General features: G+C 22.1%; 5 protein-coding genes across 5 annotated transcripts; all 5 read right to left on the bottom strand.

Annotated features, from left to right (window-relative positions):
• Positions 1 to 378: 378 nt before the first annotated feature.
• LOC128952120 (nuclear factor interleukin-3-regulated protein-like) lies at positions 379 to 1,189 on the bottom strand. The gene is made up of 2 exons (XM_054297458.1): positions 761 to 1,189; positions 379 to 646 (listed from the first exon to the last, which is right to left on the bottom strand). The coding sequence occupies exons 1-2, from the start codon at positions 1,105 to 1,107 to the stop codon at positions 427 to 429; spliced, it is 567 nt and encodes a 188-aa protein (XP_054153433.1). The 5' UTR covers positions 1,108 to 1,189; the 3' UTR covers positions 379 to 426.
• Positions 1,190 to 9,701: 8,512 nt separating this feature from the next.
• On the bottom strand, positions 9,702 to 12,638 carry LOC128951319 (retinol dehydrogenase 12-like). The gene is made up of 7 exons (XM_054296569.1): positions 12,447 to 12,638; positions 12,123 to 12,375; positions 11,634 to 12,048; positions 10,734 to 10,848; positions 10,417 to 10,669; positions 9,905 to 10,316; positions 9,702 to 9,831 (listed from the first exon to the last, which is right to left on the bottom strand). The coding sequence occupies exons 1-7, from the start codon at positions 12,636 to 12,638 to the stop codon at positions 9,702 to 9,704; spliced, it is 1,770 nt and encodes a 589-aa protein (XP_054152544.1).
• A 1,707-nt stretch (positions 12,639 to 14,345) lies between these two features.
• On the bottom strand, positions 14,346 to 15,386 carry LOC128951318 (retinol dehydrogenase 12-like). Its single transcript, XM_054296568.1, has 3 exons — positions 15,195 to 15,386; positions 14,858 to 15,110; positions 14,346 to 14,785 (listed from the first exon to the last, which is right to left on the bottom strand). Exons 1-3 carry the CDS (start codon positions 15,384 to 15,386, stop codon positions 14,346 to 14,348), a joined length of 885 nt encoding a protein of 294 aa, XP_054152543.1.
• Positions 15,387 to 16,360: 974 nt separating this feature from the next.
• Positions 16,361 to 17,604, bottom strand: LOC128951317 (retinol dehydrogenase 12-like). Its single transcript, XM_054296567.1, has 5 exons — positions 17,413 to 17,604; positions 17,075 to 17,327; positions 16,745 to 16,997; positions 16,585 to 16,662; positions 16,361 to 16,484 (listed from the first exon to the last, which is right to left on the bottom strand). Exons 1-5 carry the CDS (start codon positions 17,602 to 17,604, stop codon positions 16,361 to 16,363), a joined length of 900 nt encoding a protein of 299 aa, XP_054152542.1.
• A 533-nt stretch (positions 17,605 to 18,137) lies between these two features.
• On the bottom strand, positions 18,138 to 19,379 carry LOC128951316 (retinol dehydrogenase 12-like). The gene is made up of 4 exons (XM_054296566.1): positions 19,182 to 19,379; positions 18,868 to 19,120; positions 18,379 to 18,799; positions 18,138 to 18,276 (listed from the first exon to the last, which is right to left on the bottom strand). Exons 1-4 carry the CDS (start codon positions 19,377 to 19,379, stop codon positions 18,138 to 18,140), a joined length of 1,011 nt encoding a protein of 336 aa, XP_054152541.1.
• Positions 19,380 to 20,624: the final 1,245 nt, after the last annotated feature.

The raw sequence follows: 20,624 nt of genomic DNA, 5'->3' as shown, positions 1-20,624 counted from the left end.
TTTCTATTTAATACTAATAAAAAAACTAGTTCAATTTAAAGTTCAGTTAAAAATTTAATTTATTTTATATAAAATTGTTATTTTATTTTTTTCACATTAAAAAAATAATTTTCAATTTATATTTATATTGCAGATTGCTATAGAAAAAATTTAATCATTATAAATATTTATAAATGGTTTATAAAAAAATAATAAAAGATGTTTCATTTAATACAAAATTGTAATATATTTATATATATCTTAATACAATATTAATTAAATAAATAAGGCAATCATAAAAACTGAGATATTAATATCAAAAATAATAAGTAAAATAATATTTAAATTAAATAAATAGATTATATCATGTTTTATTTTTATAAAAAATGATCATGCTGCATTAATTGTTTATAACAATAAATATATTTATATAATTATATATATATATCAGTGGTGGTGATGATGTGGATGGCTATCATGTCTATTACAATACAACATTTCCCTTAACTTTCCGATTTCATCCCTAAGCGTATCGACTTCTGCCCGGAGTTTAATGTTTTCTTCTTCAAGAAACATAAGCCTTGCATTTGAATGAATTTCTTTAACCCGTCTGACCTCTCGCGACCGTTTGGCCGATTCGTTGTTACGTTTACGGCGTTCCCAATAACTATAATAATAATTAATATATTGTTTTTTTTAAAAAAATAAAAATCATGTATTAATATATATTGAATTTTTAAATTTTCAATAAGTTTATGACTTTCAATAGTAGTATACATACGCTCCGTCTTTGTTTTCCTGGGGTATAGGATTGGCCCGACGTTTACGTCGGCCAACAATATCTATTCCACGATTCTGTATGATGTTATGTACGGAATGCGAGATTCCGGTCAATCGGTCGACAGCCAAATGAGAGTTCATGAGTTGAGGATCGGGTGATACACTGGCACTATTGGTACCGGTAGTCGACGAGCTGACACTGTGAGGCGGCCGTATTTCGTAACCATTGTGAGCAATTGGCGGCTTCGGTAGCTGTAGTGAAATAGGAGGTGAATATCTAAGGTGTTGTTGGTTTTGATGGTGAGTACAGCTATCACACGACTGTTCTTCCTCTCTAATGTGATCCATTCGTTTTTTTTGATATTAATATTATTATTGATTTCTTTCAAACAATTAGTTATTTTTAAATCAAATTTATTTTAACAGAATATTCTGTAATTAATAAAAAAATTAATAAAAAATACTGTTAATATTTAATCAACTTAATAAAATTTTCATAATTTTTTCAAAATAAAAAAAATTAAAAGAAAAAGAAAACTAGTAGCAAAATTAGTTGCTTATATATACTGTATATATATATATATCCTAGCTGACTATAAACTAAAATGATATAGTACCAATTACTGTAGCATTATGTAACATATGACACATAGTATGTAACAGTTAGTATTTTTTTGTATTATTTACTTAGTAGTAAATAATTTTTGTTTGTTTGATTGAATTGCAATTCATTTACGTAATAACTGATATATAGTTTATAATTGGTTAAACTATTTAAATATAATATTATATTTCTTAGAAATAGAAATTAATAAATAATATCTAACGTTATGATGACTATATAGACGCTATCTATTATTAAGTGATAATTATAGACAATTATTAGATTATAACAATGAAAAAAATATAATTAAAATTTACTTACATAGTTAAATAGATAAATTGTTACTTTATATAAAATATTTATTTTAATAAAATTATTGATTATATTGTTGACTACTATTAAATTATTTAATATTTGTAGTACTGATTACTATTTATTAGTTAATAAAATGCTTTTTATATGAAAATTATGTACAATAAAATTTTTTCTTTATGCAATTTAAGATTATATTTATATTACTTATATATTATTACTTATATTGAAATAGCCTAACAAATGTCATATGATATTATTTTTAAAATAAATACTGTATTACATTTATTATATACTGTATTATTTTAAGCATAATGCAATAATATATTATTTTATATCATAATGAAATTGATACTCAAATTATCAATATTTAAAGATAAATAAACTTTTAGATTTTTTTTAAATAGATATTAGTTTACAGTACATAATATATATACTCTCTTTAAATAAAAAATAATGATATCTTATACTACAAGTTAGATGACAATGAGTTATTTTTTTAAAAATAAATAAATATCTAACTTTAAATTTATTGAAATCACAAAATTACTGTATTTTTTATTATTGTCGCAATTTTTCAAAAGAAATCAAACTAAAAGGAAATAACTGCTTAACAATTATTTTTAGATAATAAATACAATTTGTGATCAAAATATGTTTGGTGCCACTAAGTCATCAATTAATGTTTATTTATTTATTTACTTTAGTATTAATTAAATGTAAAATTCTAGATAATTGTATATATTTTGTTGTCATATGATAAAATCTCAGATAAAAAGTTCATAAATGAAATAGTTATAAATATACTGAATTAAAAAAGATGATTAATATAGATGCTATGCAATGCAGTCTTACATTTTTATTTATTATCATATTTATTAAATAATAAACTTAAACAAATAAATTATTAAATAATCAATTTTTATAAATTTAATATTTGCAAAGTATCAAAACATATAAACTTATATGTATTTTATTACAATTGATCAGTGATTTAAAATATATATATATATATATATATTACTACTTATAATATAAAATAAGCATTATATAAATTATTGTAAAATTTATAATAATTATAATATTTATTTACTTATTGATTTAAGACTTAAATTTAAATTTTAAGTATATAAATATTATTATATATTGCGTATATTGTATATAATTATTTCACCTAGATAAGATTAGATATAACATTATTTGCTAAAAGTCACGTAAGTTTATAATAATTTCATTTTATCTGTTGTCTAATTAGTAATATTTACTACAATTAATTTTTATGTTAAATATATTTATATAAACTGCGGTATTGAATATCAAATAAAATAATTAAATTAATTTTGAATTTTTATGTAATATATTTCTCAATAATAATAAAAAATGAATATATTAATTATTTTACTTAGCTTAACAAACATTAGACTAACAAAAATTTGCTTATGTAATAATCTAGTGAATACTAATAATATTAATAAAATATTATTACGTCAATGAAACAATCATTTTCTCAAAAAAAATCTGTACTTAAAAATAATTTCACTAACATTATTATTATTACAATTAATCATATATTATTATAAATTATATTTTATAAAATTATTAATTGGATAATAATAATATGTTTACACTAACTAACTTAAAAATAATTTTTAATATTATTTAATGTATTATATAAAGCAGTATATTATAGTTATATTTATAGTTATTTATATTTATTTAAAAAGACTATATTTGTTGTTAAAAAACTTTGCACTAAAAGTAGTGTACATTATTTATAACCTCAATTTCATTTAATTTTTAATATTGTATATTTTTTATCACACGTTATATAATCGTAATGTTAACAATTGATAATACATTGAGAGTAAAGCAATTAGTAATGCTTTTATGAGTAATATTAGTTAATAGTTACGTAATACAAAGCAATTGAGTAAATACTGTACTTAAATAATATTTTTGAGTATATATTTTTAGTATAATAAATTCAATATCATGTTTAAGTGCATTAAATAACTGAATTAACAAGAATTAGAAAGAAAAAAGAGTATCAGAGAGAGAGAGAGAGAGAGAGAGAGAGAGAGAGAGAGAGAGAGAGAGAGAGAGAGAGAGTATATAATAACACTGTATATAAAAAGAATAAATTATAGATAATATTAATAGATTTTTAAATATAAATTATATATATTTACATATACAGTACATATATATTATATATTTTATAAATAATAATATTAATTAATCACAAAAAATATAAATTTAATTAATTATAATAGTTATAACTTACCAGAATAATAATTAACAATTTAATTAACCAATAAAACTTCGTATATTATATTAATCCAATATATTATATTCAATTATATAATAATAATTAATAAATAATTTGAATGATTGATAATAATTAATGTTTTCAATTTACACTAGGTCAAATTAGCTAAATAGTGTTATATAATGTAATTTAACAGTTTACACTATAGTCAACTTAATTAAATGTGTTTGGATCAGTAGCATCAACTAGAGATATAATAGTATATAAATCTATGCAACAATATATAAAATATACCGGTAGGTTATATGATTGCATTTATTTACGTAATACTATCATCAAAAAGCGCATGACTTATACATGTGTTGATGTCATAACATTATATGTTAGTATTATTATTAGGAAAATTATTTGTACTCTAAAATATTCTCTCTCTCTCTCTCTCTCTCTCTCTCTGTGTGTGTGTGTGTGTGTGTGTGTTTAACTATCTACCTATCTATTATTTTTATTATTTTAATATATATTAAATAGTACTGTATATGAATTTATATAATAATATTTTTTCAACAAAATAAAAATCTCTATAAAAATTAATTTAAGCATAGTCATGTGATTAGCAAATACATAACAAAATCTAACAAATAACATGTTTACTAAAAACACGTTTATTAAGTATCTTATATAAACACACACACACTACACAAACACAAGTATATAAGTACTGTTATTTTATTTATAAAAAAAACTTTATTTTTGTCAACATATAAAACTAATAATTAATTTTCAGAGCCAAAAGATGATTCATTATTACAAAACACTCTAATTACTAGAAAATTATTGTGAAAAATATAATTTTATTGATAAATTAATTTGTCAGATGATTTCTATGATTATTATTGAACATTATTGTTATCAATGCAATACATGTTAATTTAGTATATATTAATTTATAGAATAATAATAAAATGAAAATAAGTTTTAATTTATTTTCCTGATAAACATGTTTACCGCAAATTGCGGAATATTACAGTAATTATTCTACTTTTATATTGTTTAGTAGATATTATTGTATATTATTATGTAGTAGTAGTAGTAATAATAATAATGCAATTAATTATATTGTTATTTTTATGTTTCAATATTGATATATTTGTCATTAAATTGTTTTTGCTAGAAAATATTTAAATTTTAAAATTTTAGTTTAATGCTAAAAAAATATTTTTACATATATTTAGATTTATTAACAATAAATTCTAATATTACAGCTGCTATTATATTTTACTTTATTTAAACTGTACTAATATTATATCGATAATAAAAAAATTTTGCGAAATAAGTTTTATAATAACTAATTTTGCTGTTAATTGCGAAATGTTTATAAATTAGAGAAACTAATTATTATTGTAATGATTATTTATTATAATATTTAATTTTATTTATAATTGCTAATTATTATAATATTATAAACTATTTAAACAACATGTAAAAATCATATGATGATGTGCTAAAATACTGTACTATTATATTTATGTATAAATTAAAGCAATACGTGATATTTGGCAATGAAATTATTAATATTTTGTAATTAATATTTATAACTAAATGTTAAACACTAGAAATAATGTTAACTGTACAAATAAAAAAATAAAAAAATATCGTATATTTATATATAGATAAAATCTATTAAATATAATTAATAAATTATTTTTTATAATAAAAATTTAAAATTAATTTAAAATTTTACAAAATATTGTTATATTACTAAATTTAATTTTTAATAATTCATATAATCTAAAAAACACCTATAGTAATTCATAAAATGTGCATTTATGTCAACATGAATTTTACTAATTTTTTATACTTGCTTAATTCCCCGTATGTAATTCATAAAAATATGAAAAATAACATTTTCATACGGTAAAAAACTCGCTTTTTTTACCACCCCTGGTAAATTAAACGAGGGTATGGGAAAAGCAAAAATGGGGGATTAGAGAAATGTAATGTATATTTAACATTAATCTATTAAAAACGGTATATTTAGATAAATAATTATTATTATTTATAACAGTGTTTAACAATAAATGATTAATTGTATGCGTTTACAGTATTTTTACATATTATAAATCGGTAAATAGATAGCACATTCAAAGGGTTTGGAACTATTTGAGACGTCTAAGTACATGGGGTACTTGTATAAAAAATGTATAAAAACAGGGGGCAGCAAATTTAAATTTAAAGTCACAAAATATTTTTTCATATGATTAAAGACTCGCATTATTTACCATGACTTACATATCTTCATACGGGAAATTAAGCGACATTTAACGGTAATATTTAATTTTTTACATTAATAATAAATGATTTTCTATTATAACTATATCAACCAACTATATTGCTTAATGTCAATTTATTATTATTTTTATATATTTTAAAAGTAAAAGTTTTTATTTATTTTTTTAACTTTTTATATAATATTATTCTTTTATGTTTATGAATATATTATTATTATTAATTAACTAAAATGTTTTAAATATATATAAATAATAACAAGATTTAATTAATTAGTTTTTTTAATATAATAAATTATTTTATTGAAACATACGAATAATATATAATAATATTAATGTATTAATTTATTTAAATTGTCATTAAAAGAAAAATTAATATAAAAATAATAATTAGTAAAATAAAAACACAAATTAAATAACAATAAAAATTGTCATAACATTTTTATTATATAAATAATATTTTAATAATATAATTGTTTATATTTATTTGTATATTTATATATAAATAACATAATTTGCTTAAATTTCTAAATTTATTAACATTTTTAATTTTATTATATAAAATCTATTAGATATTTAAATACATACAGACTCTTAATAATTTTATTAAAATCTATATCATAAATACATAGATAATTATTTATATAAACTCATAAAAATTATTTATTAAATGGATTCAAAGCGCTTAAAATATTTATTCATTCATTTTACAGATGTTGTCAATTATATACAGAAATTGCCAATTAATTTATGGCAAATATTTATCAGTGATATTAATATGACAATAATTGAATGCAAAGATTATTATAGTGATAATTATTTAAATCTATCACAAAAATCAGCCAGTCAATTGAACATAATAATTCATAGTGATAATGTATAATAATTTTAATGTTAATTATTAATTGATTTGTTATCTACTGTAAATTATAAATATATACAGTATATAAAAATTATTGTTATTATTAATTTATTTTTTAATAAAATGTAGATGTTTATTTATGATTTGGATGCTGATTTAAAATATGTGTCACATTTGTTGATTTAAAAGTAATATATTAGTTGTTAATTAGATTAATTTTAATTATACTAAATAATAATATTTTTCTAATTTAGTAAGTATTGTATTATAGATTAATATATTTTATAAAAATGTAATATATTTTTAAATTCAATACTAATATGATTAAATAAAAATATTTATTTTTTTTTGTTATAATTATCAGCGTAAACCTAGTGGTTAATAATTGTTTTGACAATTTAACAAAATCATTGGACAATTTCACTAATAAATTTGACAATTTAATAGTCAACGATCTCTATCATTATCAAACACATAACTATGAATTGATGACTCATGTTATGCACAATTATCAATGTATTTGTCAACTCTATATGGACTATAAGTTTACTATATTAAGTCCCAAATTGATGACCAAATTGCCGCAATTAATCAAAATACATGAAACATTTGACTGGTCAATATGGCTCCTAATATTTTTGTCATTAATCTATACTATAATTATAGATATTAATTTTAGAAAATTACTAAAATTTTATCACCTTGTTACTTTTGATAAAATTATATGGTATTATATAAAATCATTAATTGGCATTGGAGATAGTTATATGTACTTGAACAAAAATATGATCTATACATTATGGTTTATGGCTATTATGCCATTGTGGATGATTGTACAAAATATATATTGTATTCAATAATGGTCAATAGGTATAGCCATAAAAAACAATTAATATTAATTTTAAAAATAAGACTAGAATTTTATAGTTAAAAGTTAAAATTTTATAATAATTAACTTTATTTTTTAATTTTTATATAGAGATTATAATTATTATGATACCATTGACGATATACTGGATGACAATTGTCAAGTCTATTGTGTTGATATTAATTATAATGATTTGAATGACTTAGATATGTATAGATATTATGAGCCAACAATGCGTTTGAAATTTATACAATTGGCTAAAAAGTTACAAATACTAAACTCTCAAAATAATAGCTATTTGATGATGCAATGGCTAAATGAGCCTGATAAATTAAATCAATTATTAATAAATAAAGTGGTCATCTTTGATAAAATATTTACAGAAATATTTTCGTTATTTATTAGTAGATTTTTTGACTTAAATATTGGCAATTCATTTATGCCTTTATTAATTACCCCGGTCTGTTTTGGACAAAATTTTGCTGGATCAAATAATATTGGTTACATAAAAAAATTGTAGTTCTTTTTATAATTTTTTTCTAAATATTATTACTTATACTAATATTTTTTTTCTTATAATAATTAGTAATAATTTATTATTAATATAAACATTTACTTAAATATAAATATATTACTAGATTTACACAATAAATTGTAAATAATACAATAATTATAATTATTTATATTATCATATTATATTTTTTAATCCATAATATTTATATAAATTTTTATTTTTATTTCAGTTCATTAGTTAGTTTTGAAAGCCATATATTGCAAAATCAGTTGAGATATCCGCAAAAATTTGTTTTTGAAAATTTGGTGCGATTATTAAAATTTTTGTTCAACAATATTGACTATTTAGAGGAAAAGCACCTGGATGATTATTATCAACCATCATTGACTGACAACGATTACACTATGAATATTCATCAATATTATACATTATTTTTCTATCTCTTATATGCACTAATTATTTGCACTATAATATGTTTGTTAGAAAAATTATATCATCTGATTGTTAATAATAACAAAAAAATAAAATAAAATTTTCTATTGAAATATACAATTAACAGATAAAATTACATGTAAATTATAAAAATTAATATATTAAATATCATTTTAAAACATTTATTATGCAAAAAAATATTAATAATTAAGTTATGTTGGAAAATAATAATTAATTTAATAATATTTAATTGTTTATTATTGAGTATTAATGCTAATAGACTCTCAAGTCGTAAATATTTATTTAAAACTAAAATTATTTTTTTAGGTAAAAATAAGAATATATAATTTTAAAAAACAAATAACAAGATCTAAAAATAGGATTAAAAACAATTGTAAAAGATTTGTTAAATCATATTTTTAAAATTATTTTAAGTTTAACTCTAGTGCATAAATCCATCAATAAAAATACGACATATAATTAGACTAGAAATAATTACAGGATTAATTACAACTAAATCATAAATTAAGAGGAAATCATTAAATATATTACTAAAAATTGAAAAAAATATTTCCTGTAAATAGAGATTTTAAAAAATAAATAATACATATATATATTAACAAATAAATTTTAAATAATTAAATAAATTTTTTAAAATTTTTTAAAATACTAAACTGATTTTCTAAAATAATAATTATGATATAAGTGATTAATAATTGTTTAGATATTATAGTAAATATATATACCGTATATATTTAATATATATAAATTAAAAAAAATAAAATTATTGTTAAAATTAATTAGGATTTTTTGGTAAATTATATTGATCTTCAAGTTTGACTAATTGTGCGCTCAATTCCCACAATCGATGGGCTGTCTCGTCATCCTTGGCTTTGGCAAACAAGTTGTCATTTCTGTTACAATTTCTATAATACATTAATAATAATTATTATTATTATATAATAAATTATTTAAAAATTGTTAACACAAAACACAAACTCATAATAAAATCCGGTTTCATTATCGACGGCCTTATCGATGGCACAGTAAAGTGATGTCTGGGCACCCAATTCGGCCGATTTGAGCCATTTATTTTCATACAAATACATAAATATTGTGTTTATTAAGAAATCACTTCTGCTTATTGCTGTCCTCACAATACCCGGATGGACGGCATAGGTATTGATCGATGAGTCGGTTCCCAGACGTCGGGCCAGTTCACGGGTAAACAGTATGTTAGCTAATTTGCTTTGAGCGTAACGATCAAACGGAACGTATGATTTTCTATAGCTGTTTATATCGTCAAAATCAATATCACCGAATACATGAGCAAATGATGACACATTAACTACACGTGCTTTCGGTGATTTCCGTAGTAATGGCAGTAAAAGCATTGTTAGCAAAAAATGTCCTAAAAATTATTTTTTTTAATTAATAAATTTTGTAATTGATATACTTATAAAATATTGTGTAAAATACATTATTTATATATAATTATATTATATGTATACCTAAATGATTGATCCCTAATGTCATTTCAAATCCATCTTTAGTTTCCATACACTTATTCATAGTTACGCCGGCATTATTGATGAGGACATCAATTGCCTGATACTTATCAGTTAATTGTTGGGCAAATTCGCGGACAGACTTTAGTGAAGACAAATCCAGTTTCAGTGCCGTTATGTCTGCCTTCGGGTTCATTGCTTTTATCTCTTTGATAGCATCGGCGGCTTTCCATTCATCACGACATCCAATTATTACCTAATTTTTAAATAAATTTTAACAAAAATTTTTAATATAATAAATTCAATTTTTTAAAACTTACTTTTGCTCCGCGTTTTGCCAAATCACGAGCCGTTTCTTTACCGATACCAGTGTTGGCACCGGTTATTACAACTACCTGTTCAGTCAATCGTCTATTACTCGTACACTTATATTCTCTTCCAAAAACATTTTGCAATAATTCAAGTATTATTTTGTAAAGTATATAAACATTTTCTCTAAATGTTAATTGTTTTTTATAACTCATATTTTTATTGTAAGGTTTTTTAAAAAACGCAATTTAAAAATATATAAAATTATATTTTTCGATTTATTTGTTTTTGTATTTTTATACAAACTTATGGAAATAGTTTTGTCGCAAATTAGTTTTTTATTGTAATATTTTTTTTTGCGGTCAACGACATGATTTATATTGTTTTACATTTACATGTTATAATGAATATAAATAGTTTGAACAAAATAGCCTTAAAATACATTTAAATTTTATTACCGTAATTATTTTTTTTTATAAAATTGAATAAAACAAATGCAAATTTTAATACAACAAAATTGTAGTTTATATACTATTTATTTTACTGTAAAACTTTTATAATATGTTTTTATAGCATGATTTTTAACATTAGAAACTAAATATAAATTTATTCATAAAACAAATATTCTATTGTATTTAAAAATATTATGTAATGTACATAAACTGCATATATAATAATTTATATGTAATTTTTAAAAATTGTTATTTTTAGGTAAATAGTATTTATTTTCGAGTTTAACTAAACTGGCGCTCAAATCCCACAATCGGTCGGCCACCTCGTCATCCGTAGCTTTTGGCCATATTTTGTCTATTTTATGACAATTTCTATAATAATAAATAATAATATTTAAAAGTAAAAAAATACTAACAATATTTTTAAAAATAATTAAATATTTATTTAAAATTACTAACTCATAGTAACCGCCCGTTTCGTTATCGAGCCGTTCATCGACAGCACAGTAAATGGATGTCTGAGCACCCGATTTGGCGTTAATACAAAATATGAGTCCAAACAGTCCTATAAGTTTGCGCTGAATATTTGATGTCCTATTTCTGTGTATATCTGTGCGCACACCTCCCGGATGGACAGCATAAGTGGTCACCGTTGAGTCGGGTCCCAGACGTTTGGCCAGTTCCCAAGTAAACAAATTGTTGGCCAATTTACTATTACAATAAGCAACTGTTCCATTGTATGGATTATTCAAGCCGTTTATATCATCAAAATTGATTGTCCCAACGGTATACAAATAGGATGAGACATTAACTACCCGTGCTTTTGGTGCTTTTTGGAGCAATGGTAACAATAGTAAAGTTAGCAAAAAATGACCTAAAAAATTGTTTAAAAAAATAAAACCAAATTAGTCTATAAAATAATTTATTTAGTTTTTTGTAAATCTATACCCAAATGGTTGGTCCCGAAAGTCATCTCAAATCCGTCATCAGTTAGTTTGTGTTCTTCCATAACAACTCCGGCATTATTGATGAGTATAGCAATTGATTGATAATTGTTGGCTAAAGTTTCGGCAAACTTGCGGATCGACTTCAATGATGATAAATCCAATTTTATTGCCATTATGTCGGCTAAAGGTATCTCACGTTTAATATCATTGATCGCTTCATTAGCTCTCGACTCGTCACGACATCCAATGATTATCTGAAATATTATATAAATTTTTCATTAAAATATTATTATACAATTGTATATTAATAATAATATGATTATACTTTTGCTCCACGTTTTGCCAGATCACGGGCCGTCTCTTTGCCGATACCAGTGTTGGCACCGGTTATCACAACTAACTGTCCATCTAATTGTTTATTACTTTTGCATTCATATCTCCATCCGATAAAATTTTGCGATAATTCATATATAGATTTGACAGCAATTGATAATATTTCAGTAGTATTAACAGCCATTTTTTAAAGAGAAATAAATATTTTTATAATTAACTATAGATACAAAATAAAGTTTGATATAAATATATATATATATAAGTTTAAGTATAGATAAGTTTAAACAATATAGTCTAATTAGAAAATAAACTTGCTAAACAATTTTAATTTTTAACAAATTTTACATTTATGTGTTTAACTAAAAATTTCATTGTTTTATTGTATTTATATAACTATTATCTATAATTTTAGTGCATTAATAGTGCAAAAAAACCGGTACTATATACTATGTATCCTAAACCATCCATGGTCATTAAGTGCTATCATTAATATTTTTTAGTTTTTTTAAAGTTTAACAATTTTGTATTAACATTAATAAATAAATTGTTACCGAAAGTACTGTACTGTATATATAGATATAACAAATTTTGCTAATAATAAATTTGACAATTTTAAATTAAAACTATGATTGTGTAAAACTAATAATTTAATTTGTACTAGTTTATATAAGTTTTGATTTTTTTAAAAAAAAGTTATTTTATTAATTATTGATATAATAGAAATTTTTTGTTATTTGTTATATCTATTATTACCTATACCTGCACTAAACATAAGTTTAAATTATAAAAAGTTGTAATCTATAAATTATATAAAAATAATGTTTACTATTATAATGAATAAAAAACTTATTTTAATTGAAAATACTTATAACAACAAAATACAATTATAATAATTATGATGATTATTAATAGTAATTTATGTAATATTTTCTTAATTAATACTAATGCAATAAAAACTTAAATAACGTATACACCTGTATTAGTATTAAAATAACTACAATGTATTAGTGATAATTATTTAATATCTTATAATATACAGTATATGATTAGTTTTTACTTTATTAATATTTCAAATTTTTTTTATTAAATTATTAATTATTATTAAAAATTAATATTACATATTTAAAAAAATTCTACATAATTTTATTAAATTGTGTATATTATTTTTAATTTTACTATTATAATTTATATTGTGATATTAATATATTTATAAATTATAATAATTTATATAAAAAATAATTAAATAATTAGATTTTGAAAAAATATTTTAAAATAGAAAGTATTATTTAATATTGTATCATAATTTTTGAAACTTAATATATATATTGTATTATACATTATATAAAGAAAAATTAAAGTATTATTAATATATGACTTTATTTAACACATAAAATTTGTAAAAATTAATAAATGATTAAAAGATTAAAATGTAAATTAGTGTCTTATCATGTAATATTTTTAGTTAAAATTTGTAAAAATAATAAATTGATAGTACTACCTTATATATAACAAATAATATAATATATTTTATAGCGTGATTTTTAATATTAGTAACTAAATAATATTAAATATATGAAAATAATAAAAATAAATTTATTTATAAAGCAATTATTCTATTGTATTTAACAATACTGTATTATGTAATGAACATATATATTCATAACATTTATAATTTTATTTTTAAAAATTATTATTTTTTGGTAAATTATATTTATCTTCGAGATTAACTAAACTGGCGCTCAAATCCCACAATCGGTCGGCCACCTCATCATCCGTAGCTTTTGGCCATATTTTATCTATTTTATGACAATTTCTATAATAATAATAATATTAAAAATAATAAATAATTAAAAGTATAAAAAAAAATAACTAACAATATTTAAAAAAATAACTAAATATTAAAAAAAAATACTAACTCATAGTAACCGCCCGTTTCGTTGTCGAGCCGTTCATCGACGGCACAGTAGATGGATGTCTGAGCACCTGATTTGGCGCTAATAAAAAATATGAGTCCAAACAGCCCTATAAGTTTGCGCTGAATATTTGATGTCCTATTTCTGTGTATTTCTGTGCGAACACTTCCCGGATGGACAGCATAAGTAGTTACCGTTGAGTCGGGTCCCAGACGTTTTGCCAGTTCCCAAGTAAACAAATTGTTGGCCAATTTACTATCACAGTAAGCATATGATCCGTTGTATTGATTATTGAAGCCGTTTATATCATCAAAATTGATTGTCCCAACGGTATACAAATAGGATGAGACATTAACTACCCGTGCTTTTGGTGCTTTTTGGAGCAATGGTAACAATAGTAAAGTTAGCAAAAAATGACCTAAAAAATTGTTTAAAAAATAAAACCAAATTAATCTATAAATAATTTATTTAGTTTTTTGTAAATCTATACCCAAATGGTTGGTCCCGAAAGTCATCTCAAATCCGTCATCAGTTAGTTTGTGTTCTTGCATCCCAACTCCGGCATTATTAATGAGTATATCAATTGAGTGATAATTGTTGGCTAAAGTTTCGGCAAACTTGCGGATCGACTTCAATGATGATAAATCCAATTTCATAGCAATTATGTCGGCTAACGGTATCTTATGTTTGATATCATTGATCGCTTCATTAGCTTTGGACTCATCACGACATCCAATAATTATCTGAAATATTATATAAATTTTTCATTAAAATAACGATAAATTAAATATTATTATACAATTGTATATAAATAATAATATGACTACTTTTGCTCCACGTTTTGCCAGATCACGGGCCGTCTCTTTGCCGATACCAGTGTTGGCACCGGTTATCACAACTAACTGTCCATCCAATCGTTTATTACTTTTGCATCGATATCTCCATCCGATAACATTTTGCGATAATTCAGATATAGATTTGCCAGCTATTGATAATTTTTCTCCAACAGTAAGATTCATTTGAAAATTTAATATTTTTATAATTAATTATAAATATAAAATTTAAAGTTTTAAATAATATAGTTTAATTAGAAAATATTTGGTTTACAATTATATTTTTAACAAATTTTAGATTTATGTTTTTGGATAAACATTTCATTGTTTTATTGTATTTATATAGCTTTTTCAATAATTTAAGTGCTTATAGTGCAAAAAACCTGTACTATTATATACATATATACTAATATATGTATATATGCTATATATTACAGTATACTACTATAAATTACATTTATATATACTATGTATCCTAAACCAACCATGGTCATTTAGTGCTATCGTGTCTAACTTTATATTGTATTAACATTAATAAATAACTTGTTAATCATAAGTATAAAAAATTTTACTAATAATAATAATTTTATATTAACTATGAGTGCGTAAAACTAGTAATTTAATTAAAGCTAGTTTATAACAGTTTTAATTTTTCTAAAAAGTTTATTTCATTAAATATTTATAATTACAAATATTTTACAAATACAAAAATCTTATATTACAAAATATTTTAATTAAATTTTTAATAATTATTTTTAATTCTAGTATTAGAATATACTGTAAAAATTAATTAAATAAATAAAATATAAATTATTTTAAAATATTAAATATTGTAGCATTATTTTTGATACTTAATTAATATTATAAATTAAAATTTTTTTTTATAGATTTAACTAAATTAAAATATTATTAAAACATCATTAATAATAATTAAATTGTAATATTTATTTTATCATACAGATAGAAATTGTAAAAATTAAATAAAAATAATAAGATGTAGTGTATTTTCATGTATTACTGGTAAAATAACATTTTTACAAAATAATAAATTTATATTACATTAAAAAACAAATTTTATTATATTAAAAGTGTAATATTAATAATAATAGTTTAACTTTAATTAACAAAAAAAAACAAATTTAAATAAATAGTATATTTCATCAAATTTTCAGCAAATTATATTGATCTTCAAGTTTAACTAATTGTGCGCTTAATTCCCACAATCGTTGAGCCGACTCGTCATCCTTGGCTTTAGCCAACAAATTATCATTTCGGTGACAATTTCTATAATACATTAATTATAAAAATAATTAAATTGATAATTAAATTTTTAAAAATCTTAATAAATTAATATAACTAATTATATTAACTATAAATAACTAACTCATAATAAAATCCCGTTTCATTATCGACCGTATCATCGATAGCACAGTAAAGTGATGTCTGAGCACCAGATTTAGCGCTTATCATAAATATATATTGAAGTGAATAAAAAAACATTTTTGTAAGAAATGCTTGATTTCGGCCAAACTCTGTGCGCACACCTCCCGGATGGACGGCATAGACATTGATTGATTGAGTCCTTTCCCAGACGTCGGGCCAGTTCTCGAGTGAACAATATATTAGCCAATTTGCTCTGACCATAGAGTGTCCACATGTTGTATGGTTTGTTTAAAGCGTGAATATCATCGAAATATATTTCGCCGAATGTATGACCAGTTGACGACACGTTAACCACCCGTGCTTTCGGTGATTTCCGTAGTAATGGCAATACAAGCAATGTTAGCAAAAAGTGTCCTAAAAATTATATTTTCATGAAAAATATATATATTATTATATATTTAATATAAAAAATAAATTCAGTAAAAATATACCCAAATGATTGGTCCCAAACATCATTTCAAATCCATCAGCAGTTTCTGTGCGATCTTTCATTAAAAGGCCGGCATTATTGATGAGTACATCAATTCTCTGATATTTTTCGGTCAATTGTTGGGCAAACTCGCGGACAGACTTAAGTGAAGACAAATCCAGTTTCAATGCTATTATGTCTGCCTTTGGGTTCTTTGACTTAATATCTTTGATAGCATTTGCAGCTCTTGTTTCATCTCGACATCCGATTATTACCTGTTTTTTGTTGTCATTATATTAATAGTTTTATTTAATTTATAACTAAATTTTTATATTAACAAATAATATAATTGAAACTTACTTGTGCTCCACGTTTTGCCAGATCACGGGCCGTCTCTTTGCCGATACCAGTGTTAGCACCGGTTATTACAACTACCTGTCCATCTAATTGTTTATTACTTTTGCATTTATATCTCCATCCGACAGCATTTTGTGATATTTCAGTTATTGCTTTTCCAGTTATTGATAATTTTTCACCAGTTGTTAAAGACATTATTATAAAATCAATTGCAATAAATTTAATTTATTTATTTTATTATAAGATTATTATATTCATTTATTTGTTATACAACAAATATAATTTTTTAAACTAAGTTGTTGTTTAAACAAAATTGTAATATTTTTAAAAGTAATGTTAAAACTCTTTTATATATTATATATATATAGTAAATACTGGATTATTAGACACTGTTATCCTTCAAAGTGCAAATAGTTTATGATTTAACATATAATTTAACAATTTTACATAACCTTCAATATATAGTACAATAGCTTACTTTACAATTTTTTAGTGCATGTTTTAGTGCATCCAATATTTTTATTGACTTTCATGTGACAATTGCTTTTTATAAATAGAGGAACTTATTTAAAAACTAGTATAAATATATATCTTTTTATTAGAAAAACAATATGTAATAATAATAATAATAGTTTTTATAATTTATTAAAGTATTAATAAATTATTTGATCTGTAAACAAATATATTAAAAGTATAATAAAAGAAAAATTTTAATTTACAATAAATTATTATTTCAAATAATTAGGATTTTTCGCCAAATTATATTGATCTTCAAGTTTGACTAATTGTGCGCTCAATTCCCACAATCGTTGGGCTGTCTCGTCATCCTTGGCTTTACTATACAAGTCATCATTTCGGTGACAATTTCTATAATACATTAATAATAAAATTAATAATAAAACAGATATTAAAATAAAAGTTGTAATAATTTATTAGATGTAAACATAACAACAATAGAAAAAAACAAACTCATAATAAAATCCCGTTTCGTTATCCAGTGTCTCATCAATGGCACAGTAGAGTGATGTTTGAGCACCGGATTTGCCATTTATGAGAAATACGTGACCAAACCCGAGCCAAAACACTTTGCTTACAATATCCAGATTTCCCAGATTTCGGGCAAACTCTGTGCGCACACAACCCGGATGTACGGCATAGACATTGATCGACGAATCAGTGCCCAAACGTCGGGCCATTTCACGGGTAAACAATATATTAGCCAATTTGCTCTGACCATAGACTGACAACATTTTGTACGGTTTGTTTGAAGCGTGAATATCATCGAAATCTATTTTTCCTAATCCATAAGCAACTGACGCCACATTAACCACCCGTGCTCTCTGGGGTTTACGTAGTAATGGCAATATAAGCAATGTTAGCAAAAAGTGTCCTAAAAATAATATAATTTTCAAATAATATAATATGATATTTAATATTTTATAAGTTATATAAAAATACCCAAATGATTGGTTCCAAACATCATTTCAAATCCGTCCTCAGTTTCTTTGCGATTATTTATCGTAAGGCCGGCATTATTGATGAGTATATCAATTCTCTGGTATTTTTCGTTCAATTGTTGGGCAAACTCGCGGACAGACTTTAGTGAAGACAAATCCAGTTTGAATGCCGTTATGTCTGCCTTTGGGTTCTTTGACTTAATATCTTTGATAGCATTTGCAGCTCTTGTTTCATCTCTACAACCGATTATTACCTAATTATTGTAATTATAAAGTATTACAGTTTTTTTTATATTAAAAGCTACTAAAACTTACTTTTGCTCCACGTTTTGCCAGATCACTGGCCGTCTCTTTGCCGATACCAGTGTTAGCACCAGTTATTACAACTACCTGTCCATCTAATTGTTTATTAGTTGTACATTTATATCTCCATCCGATAGCATTTTGCAATAATTCAGTTACTGATCTCCAAACTATATCTAATATTCTATAATCACTAGATTTTAAACTCATTAGTATTATCTAAAAATTGCGATTACAATAGATTTAATTTAAGTAATTTTTTAATAAATAATATAAATAATAAATCTAATTAAATATTATATTTCATTTATTTTTTATAACAAAATTATTGAAACAAACATTTGATAATTTATAAGTAATATAAGATTTTGTAGTAAAATTTATTTATTTATATACCTATATAAATTATTATTATTATTATTACACACTATATTTATAGTGCAAATTGGTGCATATAATCATAAAGTTAGATTAAATGACAATATTCAGTACAATTAGTAAGCCTTATATTTTAACTATAAATTAATAATATACAGTAAATTCTGATAACAAATAACACTTAAAAATTTTCTAGATAAATTTACTACACTAAATTATACGGATATTATATTTTTACTGTAAAATGTTAACATAATTATTATTTCATAATTTTATATCATCATAATCATTGTTAAAATAGACAGTCAAAAGTAATATTTATTAAAAACAATTTAACTTTGAATGTACTAAATTACATTTAAATTCAAATTATTTGTTCATCAAGGTTTCATGTGATGACTTTCATTTAACTACTCATTAATTACTGTGAATGAGGTGATGATGGGGGTGGGGGTGGGTTTAAGTGGTTTTGACTTCATAGGCGGTATCGATTTAATCTTTTTTTCATACTAACCACTTGCTTGAAATTGGTTGGCACTGCTTCCGGACTAACTATTGGTGTGACACATAAAACAAACAATTATATAATAGTAATAATAATTTAAAATCATACAGTATTTTGTTAAAATTGTTAATTTTAAAATATTAACTATTTATACTTATTATGCATTTAATTGGTATTTTTTAAATTTTAGAATAACGTAGAAAAATTTAAAGAATTTATATTTTATTATTAATATTTTATTATAATTTATATAAATATACAGTTTTGAAAATATTTTTGATAAACAATTATATATATATAACAAATTTTATATTTCTTTAGTTTTAACTTTACATTTCATTGTTTTATATCATATTTATATAGCTTTTTCAATAATCAGTACAAATAATAGTGAAAAACATAATACTATATTAACATTTTGCATTAAATACAGTATAATCAATGGTTAAAAGTATGTGTAAAGAGTAATACTACACAATACACAATATAAAAAGAAAATTTCACTGTTATATTATAATAAATAAAAGTAAAAAATATTATTAAATTGAAAGTAATTGAAAATATTTCTTATC

Source organism: Oppia nitens, unplaced genomic scaffold (assembly GCF_028296485.1).
Source record: "Oppia nitens isolate AA-2021 unplaced genomic scaffold, nextdenovo-longstitch-racon4-pilon3 scaffold1_pilon_pilon_pilon, whole genome shotgun sequence".
Classification (NCBI taxonomy): domain Eukaryota; kingdom Metazoa; phylum Arthropoda; class Arachnida; order Sarcoptiformes; family Oppiidae; genus Oppia; species Oppia nitens.
Note: the sequence above shows the minus strand (reverse complement) of the source record. Positions and strands in the feature narration are given on the sequence as shown.

Bases quoted from the DNA above. Each gene is read 5' to 3' on its own strand.
- LOC128952120 (XM_054297458.1), bottom strand. From the start codon at position 1,107: ATGGATCACATTAGAGAGGAAGAACAGTCGTGTGATAGCTGTACTCAC. The intron at 647-760 runs GTATGTATACTA...TTATTATTATAG, and splicing joins CAGGAAAACAAAGACGGAGC to TTATTGGGAACGCCGTAAAC.
- LOC128951319 (XM_054296569.1), bottom strand. From the start codon at position 12,638: ATGGCTGTTAATACTACTGAAATATTATCAATTGCTGTCAAATCTATA. The intron at 12,376-12,446 runs GTATAATCATAT...ATAATATTTCAG, and splicing joins TGGCAAAACGTGGAGCAAAA to ATAATCATTGGATGTCGTGA. The intron at 10,670-10,733 runs GTAAGTTTTAAA...TTTAAAAATTAG, and splicing joins TGGCAAAACGCGGAGCAAAA to GTAATAATTGGATGTCGTGA.
- LOC128951318 (XM_054296568.1), bottom strand. From the start codon at position 15,386: ATGAATCTTACTGTTGGAGAAAAATTATCAATAGCTGGCAAATCTATA. The intron at 15,111-15,194 runs GTAGTCATATTA...ATAATATTTCAG, and splicing joins TGGCAAAACGTGGAGCAAAA to ATAATTATTGGATGTCGTGA. The intron at 14,786-14,857 runs GTATAGATTTAC...ACAATTTTTTAG, and splicing joins TTTCGGGACCAACCATTTGG to GTCATTTTTTGCTAACTTTA.
- LOC128951317 (XM_054296567.1), bottom strand. From the start codon at position 17,604: ATGTCTTTAACAACTGGTGAAAAATTATCAATAACTGGAAAAGCAATA. The intron at 17,328-17,412 runs GTAAGTTTCAAT...AACAAAAAACAG, and splicing joins TGGCAAAACGTGGAGCACAA to GTAATAATCGGATGTCGAGA. The intron at 16,998-17,074 runs GTATATTTTTAC...TATAATTTTTAG, and splicing joins GTTTGGGACCAATCATTTGG to GACACTTTTTGCTAACATTG.
- LOC128951316 (XM_054296566.1), bottom strand. From the start codon at position 19,379: ATGAGTTTAAAATCTAGTGATTATAGAATATTAGATATAGTTTGGAGA. The intron at 19,121-19,181 runs GTAAGTTTTAGT...TACAATAATTAG, and splicing joins TGGCAAAACGTGGAGCAAAA to GTAATAATCGGTTGTAGAGA. The intron at 18,277-18,378 runs GTTTGTTTTTTT...AATGTATTATAG, and splicing joins GAAACGGGATTTTATTATGA to AAATTGTCACCGAAATGATG.